The 17,205-nt window shown below is 37.4% G+C and overlaps 1 protein-coding gene across 1 annotated transcript in view; it reads left to right on the forward strand.

The window, feature by feature from the left end:
- LOC143280118 (uncharacterized) overlaps window positions 1-17,205 on the forward strand; it is a 97,149-nt gene that overhangs the window by 34,304 nt on the left and 45,640 nt on the right. Inside the window, exons 9-13 of the mRNA XM_076584672.1 lie at window positions 29-160; window positions 1,823-1,960; window positions 9,991-10,083; window positions 11,791-11,871; window positions 15,270-15,362. Of these exons, the coding sequence (XP_076440787.1) occupies window positions 29-160; window positions 1,823-1,960; window positions 9,991-10,083; window positions 11,791-11,871; window positions 15,270-15,362 (537 nt within the window). The remainder of the gene's footprint in view (window positions 1-28; window positions 161-1,822; window positions 1,961-9,990; window positions 10,084-11,790; window positions 11,872-15,269; window positions 15,363-17,205) is intronic.

The following is a 17,205-nucleotide window of genomic DNA, read 5'->3' on the forward strand; positions in this document are numbered from 1 at the left end:
ACATTATATTTTCTTCATTGCGTCCCAGTCTAAGGATAGCGGGAACCGCACTTGGCGGGAGCCGTCGGCTGAAAAGCTGCTGCCTTTGGGGGACTATGAGCAGAAGAGGAGAGCGGTAGAGGAGGCTCGCAAAACAGAGTATCAGGAGTTTTTGAGGAAGGTATACATAGAATTTTTTATTGTACTGGCTCTTGTGTAGGTGTTTTAATTTTCTTTGTGCATTGAAACGCTTGGAATAGTTTATCAAAATGGTATTGTTTCTGTTCATAATTTTTCTTTTTTCTTTTTTTTCTCTTCTTTTTCTTTGTTGCTGTTTCTTCTTTCTTTCTTTCTTTATTTCCTTCTTTCTTTCTTCCTCTCACTCTCTTTCTCTTGCACTTATCTGTCTGTCCGTCTGTCATGCACATCCCACTCTTTTTGTCTCTCCTGCCTGTTTGCCTCAGTCTTACATGCACGCGCACATGCACACACTGACACACACACACACACACACACACACACACACACACACGACACTTATTCCCTCCTTTTCTCTCAGTGATGCACACATATGTACTGTATTCACTCACACACACACACACACACACACACACACACACACACACACACACACACATGAACAGTTCACTCTCTCACCCTCTTTGCAAATTTCTGCACAGTACGTTAAAATTCAGATTGACCAGTGTCATTACCATTTGTCATACAATATCTTTGCCCTTACAACCGCCATAAATTTGGCAAATACATTATACAATTCAGAAGCTGGTACCAGGAACTGGAAATCTAGAATTCACAGAAAGGAAAAACAAATAAAACTGCATGCAGGAAAAAATACAAAAAAATGGGTGGCGCTGTAGTGTAGCGACGCGCTCTCCCAGGGGAGAGCAGCCCGAATTTCACACAGAGAAATCTGTTGTGATAAAAAGAAATACAAGTACAAAGATTCCCTGGAGAACTGTGAGCTGACAGTCTCCCTCTGGCACTTATCTGTCTGTTTATCCCTCTGTCGTGCATATCTCACATTCGTTGTCTCTTTTGCCTGTCTGTATCTGTCTCACACATACACACATGTACAAAGATATGCGCACAGACACATACACTAACATGAATGTTAACAAGAAAAAAAAATTCTTTTAAGACTTTCTAAAGAATTTGCACATACCACTTGGGTGGTGGGGCTGTCAGTTACAATTATTGTTGTTTTTTTTTTTTATCTAATGAAAAAAAACCCCCAAAACCAACAAAATAATAACTGGTGTATAAAACTTTAAAGTGTGAAGAATTTGCACATGCCTTTCTGGGTATGGTGACTGCCCAGTTTACCCACTAAAGTTTTATGGTCCATTAAAAAATCTAAAAGAGAAAGGAAAACAAAACAAAAAAAAAAAAAAAAATTCTACTGACCAATCAAAGACAGACTCAGAGAGAGAGAGAGAGAGAGAGAGAGAGAGAATTTCCTTGTGCTGGTATTTACAGTCAGTTACCATATATTGTGTACACCAAAAGAACATTAAAAAAAAAATTATCACACTGTGCATACAACAGCAGCAGTGAGAAGCAAGCATAAATTGTTTTTGCTTTTTTGTTGTATATTTTTATTGGAATAGAGAGAGGGAGAGAGAATGAATATTTTATTAAGAATAGGCCATAGACCGTCTCTGAAGGGGGTATTGCCTGATTGTTAAATGGATAGTAATCATATTAGAAAGAGAGAGAGAGAGTGAATGAAAATACTTAAGTGTGACCACAGTCATGCTCTTGCATTCTGTTTGTGCCACTTCTGAATGTAACCCTGTCACTGTGTGTGTGGGTGACCCAACAGACGGCAGACAGACGCAATAGGCGGCTGTGGAAGGAGGCCTCTCACGAAGAGCTCTTACTGAGCGATGAGCCCCATGTGCGAAAAAGAGAAAAGCTAAAGTCTGAGAGACAGCAGGAGTACAAGCAATATTTGCAAGAGGTAGTACTTGGGTAAACAGATCCTTGTGGTTTGTGAGCCTTCGCAATATTGATAGATATACTGTATGCTGATATAGCTGTGGATATTGCTGTAGTGTGTGTAACCTTTTTGTTTTGTTTTTTTGTGGGGATTTGGCGCGCTTTCCCGTTTGTGACATATCAGTGGTGTAATAGATTCTTTGAGCAGTATGTGTAGGTGTGGACATTAGATTTAGCATCATGTATCAAACATTGAGAATCTTGTATGCTGCTGTTGATGGGTGTGTGAAATAATCAGACTAACACCTGTTATGGGTTGTAGCATTTTGTGTCTTTTGTTTTATTTGTCGTAAGTGATATTCATTTTGAAAGTTTCATATGTGTTTGTTGTGTATGTTTAATTAAACAAAAATTCTAACCAAAATTTAACGGGTGTGTCACATACCATATTTTTTTGGTATGCATTTCTTTTGTTATTCTGTGTTTATGGACCTACTCTTTGCTGTTTAGTTACTGTTTGATTCCATTACTATTGCTGGCCAGATCATAGAGAATTAAAAATGAAAACTGTCACGTCAGATTTTGAGGCATAAATAACAAGCCTTGAAACTTTTCTCTGCATAGATTTCTTTCAATGATGACTTGATTTAGAAAAAAAACAAAACAAAACACACACATCTTTTTGTGAATGCTAAAGTATTTGAAACCAGGAAAGAGAGAAAAAAAAAGAAAAAAACATTCACTTGTCAGTCACAGGAGTCTGAACACCATTTGAAAAAACGTCAGTGGAAAGAACCTTTCCAAGAAGAACCCCTCCCTCTCGGAAAATACGAAGAGAAAAGGAGACTGCTCAGCTTAGAAAGACAGAAAGATTACAACGACTACCTGAGGGGTTTGTTTGTGCACACTGGCTGCAATCCGGTCACCAAGAAAACATCCTCCGTGGGGCAACGGCTGCCCTCTCTGGGAACAAAAGAGCTAACACATGATGATGAGAAGCTGGGTCATGAAAGGTGGCAAGGTTCCCTTGATTTGTTCGGAGACGGAGGTGTAAGTGAGAAATTCTCATCAAAAGTGGCTGGTTGCTTGCAGCTGTTACAGACGAATGCTTTGCGGTAGCGTGTATTAGGGCCAGGTTCTTAGTTCTTTTTTTCTTTCTTTTTTTTAACCAGACAGCAAAATATTGATATGTCAATGAAAAAAACACAAACAAACCCAATAGCAACATAATTATTTTTCTTTAATAACCATAAAGCATGATTTTTACTGATAACTGGATATACTGAGAAGAGAAAATAAAATAACTTTATAGTATGTCAGCTTGTTTGAAAACATCCCCAGGTTAAGTGTCAATTAAGCATGTTGTATAATTGATTTAAAATACAAGACTAACTTTTGATCAGTGATATTCAGTATCCCAAGTCAGGTTCAGTTTTCAGGCATGTTTCCAATTCAGAGTTAGCAAACTGGTCGTTATTGCAGTGCAGGTTATTTTAAACATTTGATTTTCCTTACATGATGTTCCAGTTTGAAATTTTGTATTTATTAAGGCCAGACACAGTAGTGAAATTTTGACCAAAATCATGATTTTTTGTGATTTTCGTTTTTTCGCATAATTTGCTTCTTCAACATCTAATCTTTATAGTCTGTTTCACCTGGGTACTATATTCACTTAAATAAAGCTTCAAACAGCATCAACATGTGTGATTTCTAGTGAGTACAAGCACATCTCTTTCTTTTCCTGTTTTCTGTTTTGTGTTTTGTCTTCATAATACCATTTTTCAAAATGCTAATGCTCAAAAACTTTAAAAGATAGCATGTTCAAACTTGGTACTTTCTTTCTTTATGTATTCATCTTTATTATAGTGCAGTGGTTTGTATAGTACTAGTAAAAGAATGAATATACACTCATTTGAAAAACATTATGTCAAGGAATTTATACACATTTCAACAACAACAACAACAACAAAAAATGTATTTATTCAAATTCCAAAATACCACTGCACTATAATAAAGAACAAATACAAATAAATCAAATAAAACAAACAGAAATAACATATCTATAAAGGTACCGAAGTTTTTTTGTTTGTCGGCCATTTTGGATTCGTTTCCATGGAAACCGTCACGACAAATTGCACAAAATGACCTCTTTAGACATGTTTAGTCCAGTATCTTTGCATACCATGTCACAGAAAGCCTTAAACTTCAAGTTTATTTCATATGTTTTTGTACTACCGTGTCTGGCCTTAAACAACAGCCTGCCTTAACAGGTTATGTTGCACTGTCCCTGTAATAATTCAATTCCATTTAATTTAATTCAAAATACTTTATCGTCTGCTTCAGCCAAAACAGAAAATTATGTTCCGGCTTATTTAAAATGCATGCCAGCAAATATCAAGGAGAAAAAAAAATCAGAAAAACAAACGAGAATGAATAACTGACACACCCTTTTCTGATCGTGGAGTGCACATCAGTTGCTATTCAAAAAGAAAATTATTTGGGTAAGATGGTATTACATTTTAAGATGGAGTGAAATAACTCTGTGTGTGTGTGTGTGTGTGTGCATGTGTACATGCGTCAGTGTGTGTATGCATGCATCGGTGTGTGTGTGCATGTATGTGTGTGTGCACAAGTGTTTGTGCATGTGTGTGCCTGCGTGTGTGCGAGTGTGTGTGAGTGCATGTGCACATGCGTGTGTATATTTGAATCATCATAAAAAGGAAAATATTCAATAAGATAGTTATAACTGTTTTTAATCCAAAGGATTAAACATTAAATGATGGATAGTCGCTGTCAGGTACATGCTATGGGTTGCTGTGTCTCTGCAGTGTGGTGCATGCCTTGAATATAAAGTTTTCGCCTTGTTGCGAGCGTACTGTCTTGCTGTTTTTTGTGACGCTTTTATGTCCGCCAGCACATTCCTGTGATTTGTGGCTGCTCACTTGATTGAAAGATATGCTGTAGTGGGGCATCTTGTTTACATAAATATGTGCAGATGTTGACCTGGTATGACAAGAGCAAAACTGGGTGCGGTGATGTTGACTTGTGTGCTGATCTGAATGTAAAGATTTACATACATTTGTGGTGATCAGTGATGAGGGCATAATGAGCGTAACAAACAAAATAAGCATAGCTTATTTGTGGTTTTTAGGATGGTGAAATGTATTTGCATATTTGTTTTGTATTTCTTTTTTTTTCTTTCCTTTTTTTCCTGCTGCTGATTATATAGGAGGAAGATGCCAAACTGAAAAAAGCATTGGGAGGTGTGGAAATTCCTGGCCTTTGGCAGAGCCCAGTGGAAAAAGAAAAGCCGTATCGATCCAGTTTTCCTTCAGTCAGACAAGATCAGGGGAACGACACAGCTTCCATGAAAGCCCAGCAGCCTGATGGTGACAGATGGCGACCAGTTGCTATGGATCAACACAGAGACAGTCAGCAGCTGCAGCCCAGCAGTCAGAACCAGCCCCAGAAGAAAGTCAGAATATCGCTGGATCAGCCAATGTTCCCTGATTTTCCAGCAAACAGCGGTGTTTCTGACCTCAACAAGCCGCAGTCGTTCATTTCACCAAAGTTCAAACCGCAGAACAGTTTACAGCCGGTTCCCGAAGGGAAATTACTGCCACCCACACCCATGTCTGACAGAGAGTCTCCGTACGAAGCATACCAGAAGAGGTTGCTGCAAGAAAGGCGCCAGGAGTACAACCAGATGCTGGAGAGAAAGAAGCATGAGGAGTCCTTGAAGAGGACAGAAAGGAGAAACATCGTCACACCATCATCGACCGATGATGGTTTCCTCAGCCGCCTGGGCTCCAGAGAAAGTGAGCGCAGCCGCCTGCAGGAAGAGAGGCACCGAGAATACAATGAAATGCTGGCCAGGAAAATGGTGGCAGACATGCAGAGAGAGAGGTTCACTCCCTCCGTTAACAACAGCAATACCTTTCAAGCCCCAGACACAGAGAGACGGCTGAAAGGGAGAAGCCGGGAGAATGCCAGAACCCCTCAGCGACAAGAGGTGCAGGAGGAGAGGAGGGCCGTGTCAGTGAATGATGGCTTGTTTAGTCGCCTGGGGTCAAGGGAGAGTCAACGCGAGAGACTGCGACAGGAGAGACAGAGAGATTACCAGGAGTTCTTGAAGGTAGATGACTGTCTAACAGCGAGTGAAATGATGTGCATCAGTTGCAGTGACAGTCCTGTTTGCTGTTTTTGTAATACTCACATTAAAATGTTCAATGTTTGGGAACACTATACATATACAAACATGTTAAAACAAAGGTCCAGTGAGAGTGCTACTTGAGGAAAGATAACTTTAAGCATCATAAGTTATTTTCATTTGCCTGTGTCTGACAACAGTGTGATTGAAAGTAATTGGTGTTGAGAACTTCTTTGCTTTGAGTCTTGTGAAAACCAGAGACAGGACACTTCTTACTCTAGTGACAGTGAGCTACTGGATACACACTGCATCTTAATCATCAAACACTGTGTTCTTTATACTGACTACATATGATATATTTTACATCAATGAATAAAGGAAACTACCTTCAACAAGTCACTGTTGTGATGTATATTATGTTGAAATGAAAAAAATCATATGGTGAGAAGAAAACCAATTTTAGGGTATAATGTCCATTCTGAAAATTTACTTGAAATTCAGTTATACAAATGATATGCAGCAAAACAGACATTGTAATATGAATGCTTAAAAAAAAACCAACACACACACAGAGAAAAACTTTGATTGGAACTTTTCTTTTTTGTTACACTTTACCTTAAATGTAATGACATCTTAAGTTAGTTTAAATTTATATGAATACAAATTGCCATTTTTATGTCAGATTGGTGATTTTTCTTTGACTGTCATCATGTTTGGTTTGCTAACAGTTTATGCAAAGGAAACATTGAGAAGATTTAAACTGATCAGTGCCTGATGGGTGATTCCCCCACACATAAAACAGCATATTTGCACAGCTTTTTTTTCTCTCATTTTTTTTCCAGCAGCTAAATTTCACAGTTTGAACTAACTGTGCTCCTTGACAATCTATGACACTTGATAACATACTGCACAACACATTTTATTCATGCTTACGTTGACGTTCTTATTCAGCCCCTTTCCATTTTCTTAGTAGGATTTTTTGTATGTGTGTCTGTAGTTCTTCTTCATTCTGTTCAGTCACTGTCTCTCAGTGTGATATATTCATCTGTTATTTTTTTGGGGGGGTGCAGGGAGGAATGGGGGAGGTTCTGTGGTCATACAATCAGCTGTTGATTTTCTTACAGGCTTTAAACAAATGTAATAACATGAATCCTTCCTTCATTTTCTTTCTTTAATTCTTCATCAAAGATTTTCATCATCATTGTTTTCTTTGTTTCTTTGTTTCTTTTTGTTTTTATTGTCCATACTCATCAATGCTTCTCTTATTAAATCTCTTGTCTGTTTGATCCACAAGGTACGTAAACTTGATGTTGATTGTTATTGTTTTTATGGTGGCGGGTCTTGTCTGTAGATCATAGAGATGTGTCTGTCTCATGATTTTCTTTCTGTATTATCGTTGCCTTGTATATGGTGTGTATGTAAACATGATACTCTTTAATGTGTATTTTGTGGTGTATGTACTTGTGGGTTGGTGTTTGTTCTGTTTGTGTGTGTGTGTGTGTGTGTGTGTGTGTGTGTAGCCTCTAGGGTGTATTTTGTGCCATTTTCCTGGGATTATTCATATTTACAATTTGTAGTATTGTATTGGTGTGTATAGATTTTGTTTTTTCACTACTATGTCCTCATGTGCTCTTGTGTGGTATAGTGCATTATTGTATATGTATTGTCTGGTGTGATGTGCTTTGAGCCCATTGTATGGGGAGTTTGTGGCATATAAGTGTAATATATTATTATCATTTTGATATGTTGGTGGTTATAGGGATTGTAATGGAATAGATATAAGATTATTGTGTTTTTCTTTTTCCTTTCTTTCTTTGTATTTTTTAAAATTTATATTATAATGTTACTGTTTTCACTCACCCCTGAGATGAGAAATTTGTGTACTGGTCTTCGATTTGGAAGTAGTATTTTTGTGATCGTGTATGAACTTTGAATGTTTTATCTGACGAATATCTGATGGTGCTATCAGTTATGCAGATTGGAACTTTTTTTTTTTTTTCAGTGATCTGAAGTATCTGATTCTTCTAATTTCCTCCTTCCTCCTTCATTCCTAGAGTAGTATACTCTGTGGACAAATAATAATTTTGGAGGATTTTTTTGTCATTGGAAATGACCAGTTCTCTTTTATTTTCATGTTTTATATATGTGCTGCTTTAAAATGGTTATTATTTTTAATCTTTTGTTTTGTGAGATGAATGGTAAAGTTGTATTACGGAACTAAGTCTTTTATGGTATGGGTAATCATTGTTATGTATAATAAGAAAAGATTCATCTTTATACTGCACTGCTTTTTTGCTTCAGTATTTACATGCTTTTGTTTTGTTTTTGGTTTTTTTTTTTTGGTTTGTTTATTTTGTGCTTGCATAATCTAGTTAGAGAAACTATTTCTTGCAATTATTGATATTTTTTTTCTCCTCCATGTCTTAGGATAGTATCATTATGTGGTACCTCTCTCTCTGTCTCTGTTTGTTAGTCTGTCTTTCTCTGTCTGTCTGTCTTTGTCAGTCTTGTCTTGATGTCTCTGTTTCTGTCTGTCCCTTTGTGTCTCCCTCTTTCTCTCCTTTCCTGTGTCTTTCTCTTTTTCTCTCACTCTTGTCTCTTTGATTTTCTGCCTATCTATCGATTTCTCCTCAATTTATTGTTTAACTCCCTTTTCTTTTTTTTCTTTTTTTTTCCTAGCTCTTCTTTGCATCCCTGTTATTTGTTCTTTCGTTTTTGACTGTTCATGCATTGTTTTTTGTTGTTGTTGTTGTTTTTCTTCAGAAGTACATTACACAACATATTACTGGTTTACACCCACACTGTCTTTCTGTCTGCCTGTCTATGTCCATCTGATTGACTATTTTGCACTATTTTTCTCCCTTTCCCCCGCCATCCCCCTGACACCACTCTCTGCGCTCCACCACTTTCACCTCTCTTTCACTTGTTCAGTCCCCCTTTTCTGCACATTATTGATATTTTCATGGCTTTATATTTCTGTTATTTTATGCTGTTGTGCCATGATTTATTTCTCATTTTCTGTTTCATTTTTGTCTTTTTTCTTTTATCAATATTTTCCTTGCAGTGTTGTGAGACTTGTCGTTCGATGTGGAATAAACACGTTATGTACTACAGAATTCTAAAATGATAAATCCTTTTTTTTTTTTTTTTCAACAGAAATGATGTGATTTTTGTTGTAAGTCTTGGGGTTTGCTGTTAATGTCAGGTGTGCTACAAGTAGGGGGGTGGGGGTGGGGGAAGAAGCATTCAGTGGAGTAAATGAATATCATCATCCCAGGGCTGATTGCAGTGATTTTTAGAACAAACAGATTGAGAAAAAAATTCCATTTTTCAATTTTCATTTATTCATTTATTTATTTGTTTCTTTATTTGTTTATTTATTCATATATCTATTGATTTATTTATTATAAAATTTATTCTCTCTCTCTCTCTCTCTCTCTCTCTCTCTCTCTCTCTCTCTCTCTCTCTCTTTTATACTGCAATCAGAAAACAAAGTTGTCCATAAAGTCAACTCATTGAATCACACCAAATTACAATGACACAGCTACATTGTTACTTTTCAGAACACTTGAAATCCTTGTCTTCTTTTCTTTTTCTTTTTGAATCGTGTCTTCATCCGCTGGGTCTTAATGTCTCTGACACTCCGTTTCCATCTGTCTGTCTGTCCCAAGGTCTGTGTTTGTGTCTGTGTCTCTGTCTCCTTTCTTACCTCCCTTTTCATTCTTTTTTTTGCTCTCTCTCTCTCTTCCTCTATTTGTCGCTTTGATTCTCTGTGTTTCTGTCTGTCTGGCTCTCTGTCTAAAGCAGAATTTAAAAAAAGGAAAAAAAGGTTACATACTGGGCATTCATCCTGAAGTGGTAAAGTGACCGATGATGACATTTTGGTGGATGTCCTCTTTCAGCAAAACACGGAGAGGCGTAACTTGGCACACCTGACGGATGAATACAAGGCCAATGTCACCTTTCCTGGAAAGAATGAGAGTGACAATGCAAAGGTAGGTTTTGAAATGGGCTGTTGTTGTTTTTGAAGGTGGTGGTGGTGGTGGTGGTGGTGGTTCTGCTGCTGTTGCTGCTGCTGTTCTTGTTGGTGGTGGTAGTGTTGAAAAAAGTTATGATTTTTTTTTTCTTTTTGGGGGAGTGGGGTGGGGGAGGAAAGGGTGGGATGGTGAGTGACTGTTGGATTAGTGCAGTAATGATGATGGTGATTCCTTATTGCAGTTCACTTTTCTTTGTGATAATATATTAGTGATTTGTATGTGGTTGATTGAGAATGATAATTTAACTTGTCATTGTATCAAAATTTTTAATTTTTTAAAACTTATTGTTAAGATCAACTCATGGTTCACGTGTGTGTGTGTGTGTGTGTGTGTGTGTGTGTGTGTGTTTGCATGTAGGTTGTGTGAGCAACTGAGCGTGCACACATGCATGAATGTGTGAGTGTGTTACTGTATGCTTGTGTGAGTGTTTGTGCATGTTTGAATGTGTGTGTTTATGTATATGAGTATGTTTGTGTATGTGTGTGCATGTGTATGTGTGTGTGTGTTTGTGTATGTGGAGAGAGAGAGAGAGAGAGAGAGAGAGAGAGAGAATGAGCATCCATCATTATTAGACAATACTCAAACATAGTGCAAACTCGACGCGTGAAATCAAAAACAAGACTGATGTATATTTTGATCACTCTGGTATGCTCATTTTTGAAGAATGATAAGTCAGAATGGGAGTGGAAACGGAAGATCTTCAAGAGAGACAAAGACGACTTTGTGAACATAAAGCCATATTCCGTAAGACATAGATGCTGTTTTCTGTCAAATCTGGAACATGATTCTCTGCCTTGGATGGTCTTTAAAAGATTGAAAGTACCAATGTGGTGCTTTGAAGAACAGAGAAAATTGTGTGGTAGTTTAATTGTTTTTAAAAATTTGGGTTTATTTTATAGAAAATATTTGGAAATTTGTTTGATTGAATGTGGACAATATAGACCTACCTATCTTTCTGACCTCATCAGTGTTTATGCTCCCTCAAGAACTCTCTGCTCTTCCTTTGACTGTTACCTTCCCAAAATTCCTTGTGTCAATACAAGTACCAAGTCATTCCTCTTTGCTGCTCCTCATTTCTGGAACAACCTTCCTCGCCATATCTGTGTATCTGATTTCATCTCTGCCTTTTGCTCTTCACTAAAAACCTGTTACTTTAAAAAAAAAACTATCTATAAGCACTCTCAGTTCTCCAGTACCACCCCATGCCCTGTCAGCTCACTGTGTGTGCTTGACAAATAAGAGAGGAAAAGTTGGGGGGGGGGGGTGGGGGCAGAAGGGGAGGAGGGGTTGGGGGGGAGGGAGACAGGGAAAGAGTGGTTATGAATGATTCATGCAATTTGTAACTTTTTCTTTCGTGTAAAGCACCCCGAGCTTTTGGAGAGAAAAGGCGCTATATAAGCGTCTATTATTGTTATTATTTGTTTTGTGCATTTTAAACTTTGCATTATTTCTTCGTAATATCATTCAGCACTTAATGAGGTTAGCAGTGGAGGGAATAAGCATTCATTCTTCATAAACGTTATTCAAATATTGTGCAAACTCAACCATTAAATCAAGAATAACACATTGTGTAAACTCAATCATTAAATCACAGACATGACTGATATATATATATATATATATATATATTCTTTTTTTCACTCCGTGGTATGGTCATTTTTGAAGAATGGTGGGTTTGAATGGGAGTGGAAACGGAAGATCTTCAAGAGAGACAAAGACGACTTTGTGGACATAAAGCCGTATTCCGTAAGACGTAGATGCCATTTTCTGTCAAATCTGGAACTTCATTCTCTGGCCTGTATTCTCTTTAAAATATTGAAAGCACCATTGGTAGTACTTTGAAGAAGTGGAAAAAAATTGTGTGGTTCTTCTTTGTTTAAAAACAAAACAAAAACAAAATATTAAAAAAATTATTGGGATTAAATGCAGACACGTATAGCAATTGAAAATGATGACAATGTTCCTGTGATCACTCTCTTGGATTTGTGTGGTTCTTTGTTCTTTTCTGATCTTCTTCCTGTGTCATATCAGAATCGTGCTCGTGTTGGTTATTAGTTTCATGCTTGATATATTCTTTCTTCATTGGTATTTTATTTTATTTTATTTATTTATGTTGTGTGTGTGTGTGTGTGTGTGTGTGTGAATCACTATGAATCCAAATTAAACTGAGTTGTTCAGAAATGTGCACAAATTGATGTTTGTTTGTAAGAGTTTAGAACAAAACAGAAACAAAACGAACACCCCTAGAGAGTTGTACTTTCCCTTTGATTTTTTTTCTGTGGTGTATTTCTGTCCTTTTTCCCCTCTCTTTCGTTCTTTCTGTCCATCTTTCTGTTCTTTAATCTTTCTTTCTTGCTTGCTTTCTCTTTTTTCTTTCTTTCTTATTTCCTTTTTTTTCTTTCCATTCTTTCTCGCCCCCCTTTTTTTTCCATCACTTCTTCTTCTTTCTTTTTTTGTTTTTTGTTTCTTTTTTCTTCATGTCTCCTTCATCCTGTCTTTCTTCCCTCCTTCTTTAGCTTTCCTTCCATGATAAAAATGCTCTTAAAATAGATGAGTAAATGAATAGATAAACAAATAAATGTAATGTGTGTATGCATGTATGTATGTATGTTTGTATGTATGGATTTATTTTGCAGTGTTTTTCTCTGGCTCATATATTTTAACATGATGTAATGTGATGCGAACTCACAGCAGAGTTGGGAGGGTTAAGGTTGGAAAAAGCACTTTGGGTACCAGCAGGGGTGGGGCTTGGCAGGGGGGGGGGGGGGGGGGGGGGAGATACTGAAAAATGTGGTACAATTTTTGACTTCCAGATTTGACAGAAAGGCTTTTCAATTCTTTGCATGTTGCCAGCGGTTTATGCATGCCTTTGGTTTCAGCTTCTTCATTTTCATAAGCAGCTGGCTTGTATTCCCATCCTGCTCACAACACCCCCCTCCCGCATTCCCTTGCACAGCTGATGGCATGCTGGATGGCTTTGAAAACCAAATCAAAAATGATTTCACCTTGCAAGTGGTTGAATGATTTGCATGTGTAGTTGAACTACTTGTATCATGACAGTTTTTTTTTTTTTTTTTTTTTTCAGATGCTCTCTCAGTCTCTTAAAACAAATTCCCCAAGACCCAGCCCCTTGAAAAAAAGAAAAAAAAGAAAAAGAAAAAAAAGAAAAAAAGAATTCAATAGCATAAACTTTGATTAACCTTAGTTACAATTAAGAAATAACTGCTCTATCTAATGCCTGATTAAAAAAAACAACAAAAAACAAAAACCCCCCCCCCCACCCCCTCTAAAAAAAAAGGCCTATCTATCTACTTACCTATATACATTGTGAGAAACTTGTTAGGCATTTTTATTAGCTTTTTTCCCTGGTCTGACTGTTACCTTAAGACACTATAATAAACTCACTGATGCCAAATGAGATAGATAATTAAGACTTTTTAATGCACTCAGGCAAAACATCACCTTATATTTCACATTGTATATAACCTTGTGATGCTTCCACACTTTTCAAGCTTTTCTTGTTCTTGAGATCTCTTTCTATATGTATCTCTATCTCCCTGTCTCCATATCTGTCTGTCTGTCTAAAACAAAGACTCTTGCTTGTGCCTTTTGATGCTTTGTAGTCGGTAGATTGTGGGAATTAGTTGTTTGTCCCAGGTTTTGCGGTCTTGTTTGATAGTCATCAGCAGTCACTGAAACGCAGTCATTACATTAACGTTAACACTGAACTAAGCTCAGTTCACTGGACTCACCAGTGAGTGACACAGGATGTGTCGGGACTGTGAGGTGCTGAATGATGATACAAAATAGATGTCTGGTAGAGTTATGTGGACTCCTGCCCTGCAAACAGTTCATGTCAGCCTCACACCACAGGGTAATGATAATGATAATCATCATGATGATAATGATGATAATAGTAGTTAAAAAAAAAAAGAAAAAAGCATTTTTATAGTGCTTTTAAACATTACAAAGCACTTCACACACACACACACACACAGCCACACACACACACACACACACACACACACACACACACACACACACACACACACACACACACACACACACACACACACACTCACTCACTCACTCACTCACTCACGCACGCACAGAGATGACGCGGAGGCATTGCAGAAATGACCATCATGAAAATGACGAAGTGGGGTTGGGTATTTGATATTGAGTACTTGAACTTGAAGGTTGAAGTTATTTTCATTCAAGGTGTTAGTAGTTCTGGACATAGCAGTAAGTTCATCCCTGCCCTATCCCTGCATCATTAAAAAAAAAAAGAAAAAAAAAAGTTATAGTTTAAGCCAGTGTTTTTCTTCCTATAAAGCTGCAACCCTTCACGTCGTCAGTCAGCATCTTAAAAACTACAATACTTCACAAGGTGTTCGACCTGGTAGCCTTTTACTGGTTTACAGGTACTAAATAGATGAATAGATTAGTAAATAAATAAAGAGTAGATGAGTGAACGAATCAATGAACATACTAATTGATTGATTAATAAACAAACAAATAAACAGATAGATAAATAATTAAGTAAATGAAAAAAAAGAATAAATAAATAAGTTGATTAATCGATAGATAAATGAATAAATAAGTAAATAAAAAGATAAATAAGAGAAGATGAAATGAGAAAAATCCAAAATGAAGTTGAATCAGGACAGTTTTAGAGTTGTTTTCACAGCAAGCAAAAGGGCTTGTACTCAGCACTTGTACTTTTTTGATTTAACACATTGCGCTGTAATGAAAGTGTATGGTGGAAGTAGAAGGCTTGATTCTTTTTAAAAGAAAAAAAAATCATAGATGTGGATTTGCACATTAGGGCAAGAATGCATTGGGGCATATTTGCCTTTTTTTTTGTATTTAATCAGTTTGCACTTTTTGTGTTTGTTTAGTTATTTTCTTTTGGGTTCTGGTTCATTGATTAACTTGTGTGTGTTTGTTTTGCTGCGGATGTTTTGGTGTGTTTGTTTAGTTATTTTGTTTGGGTTATATTTACTCACTTATGGCATTATACTTACTCAGTTATGGCATTATACTTACTCACTTATGGCATGAATATTTGTTAGGCTTTGTGCAAACTTTCCCTTGCTTGAGGTGCATGACCTTTTCTTTTCTCCCCCCACACTGTTGTTCAGATCAACAAGGAGCGAGAGCGTAATGAAGAATATAACCAGTTTCTGAGGGAGAAGGATGGTGGTAGGAGAACCAGCCGAACACCTGACGGACAAGTGAGTATCTGTACCAGATGTGACCTTTGGGTCTTTCTGATCACAGACTGTAGTTTTTGTATTTGTGTTTGTATTTCTTTTTACCACAACGGATTTCTCTATGTGAAATTCGGGCTGCTCTCTCCAGGGAGAGCGCGTCGCTACACTACAGCGCCACCCATTTTTGGGGTATTTTTTCCTGCGTGCAGTTTTGTTTTTCCTATCGAAATGGATTTTTCTACAGAATTTTGCCAGGAACAACCCTTTTGTTGCTGTGGGTTCTTTTACGTGCACTAAGCGCATGCTGCACACGGGACTGCGGTTTATTGTCTCATCGGAATGACTAGCGTCCAGACCACCACTCAAGGTCTAGTAGAGGGGGAGAAAATATCGGCGGCTGAGCCGTGATTCGAACCAGCTCACTCAGATTCTGTCGCTTCCTAGGCGGACGCGTTACCTCTAGGCCATCACTCCACCTCTTGTCATTGAATCAAACCCAAAAAAATGCACAGTCACTCTTTGGGGAGTGTTTCTCAGATTTCATGACCGAACACTGCAGGTGCTGGTTGTCGTCAGGTATATGTTATGGGGAGTATAGTCTTGTCAAGTAGTCCGTTCCAAACCTAAAAGGACACCCATAGCAGCATCATATCATCAGCTCCAGCATCATTCATCAACATTGAAATATAGAACCCTCCCCCCACCTGCCCCCACCCTTCCCCCCCAAAAAAGAACACAACCAAAAAATGAAAAATAAAAAACCCAAAAAGAAACAACCACCAAATGATAGGCATTCAGTGAAAGGAATGAGTAAAAAATACAGAATTTATGATTAGAAAAAATGAAGACTTTGAAAGAATAACTACAAATGAAAAGACACTCTTAATTAAAGCTATTCACTCAAAGCAAGATTAACTATGGACATGCATAATCAAAACTGTTCACTCAAAGCAAGACAAACTATGGGCACTCTTAATCAAAGCTGTTCACTCAAAGTCCAGCACTCGAATACAGTTTCATACTCTGATTTTGCCGGAGTCTCGCACAAGGCGTCTGTACGGCTTTTTTTCAGTTTATTTTTGCTCCCGTTGATTACGGTTAAGAGAATATGATAATGAAGATAAAATCCTTCAGAAATGTAAACACTGTCTTTGGGGCAAATGCTGTTGCAGGAAGGCTTAATTATTGTTGTTGTTTTTTTTGTTTTTTTGACTGCGTAAACTGGGTCTTAGTGCATGAATTTGTGCTGTCTGCACATTTGGAGGAAAGGAAGAATGTTTCCAGAGCTAGTGGAGCCATTTTGAGCAACAGCTGGGTGTTGGTGCATGTGTATGATTCTTTGTGCATGTTGAACTAACTTGGAGTTTCTAATGTACACTTTTGAACTTGTTCTCTGTTGCTCACTGGTGAGACTATGGGTCTTCTGAGGTGCATGTTTGGGTAATGCCTTCATTTTGGAGCTGGTTTTATTGATTTTTTTTTTTTTTTTTAATGTTAGGCTGGAACGATATCCTAGTGTTTATAGTGTTGGTTCTGCTGATGTGCTGCAGTTGTTATTACTGGAAGACTTTTGATGATGCTTATGATTTTCTATCTGTGATAGAGTTTGATTGTTATGCTTTCATTACAAAGCAGATATGTTGCCTTAAGTCCTATTTACTCTTAAGATTATTTCACCATACATTTTTGTTGTTGTTGTTGTTTTTTAATGTGTGCTATTACAAAGCATAGTACACGTAAGAGATTTAGATATTAGGCTCTTGGAAGATTTGAAGATGGAGTCAATGTTGAAAAGTAAAATTTGATGCTGGTAAACAACAACACCACAAGTTCAGAAACACAAAGCTTATGTAGGTTTTGAGAA

The sequence above is a fragment of the Babylonia areolata genome, chromosome 3 (genome assembly GCF_041734735.1).
Source record: "Babylonia areolata isolate BAREFJ2019XMU chromosome 3, ASM4173473v1, whole genome shotgun sequence".
NCBI classification, from domain to species: domain Eukaryota; kingdom Metazoa; phylum Mollusca; class Gastropoda; order Neogastropoda; family Buccinidae; genus Babylonia; species Babylonia areolata.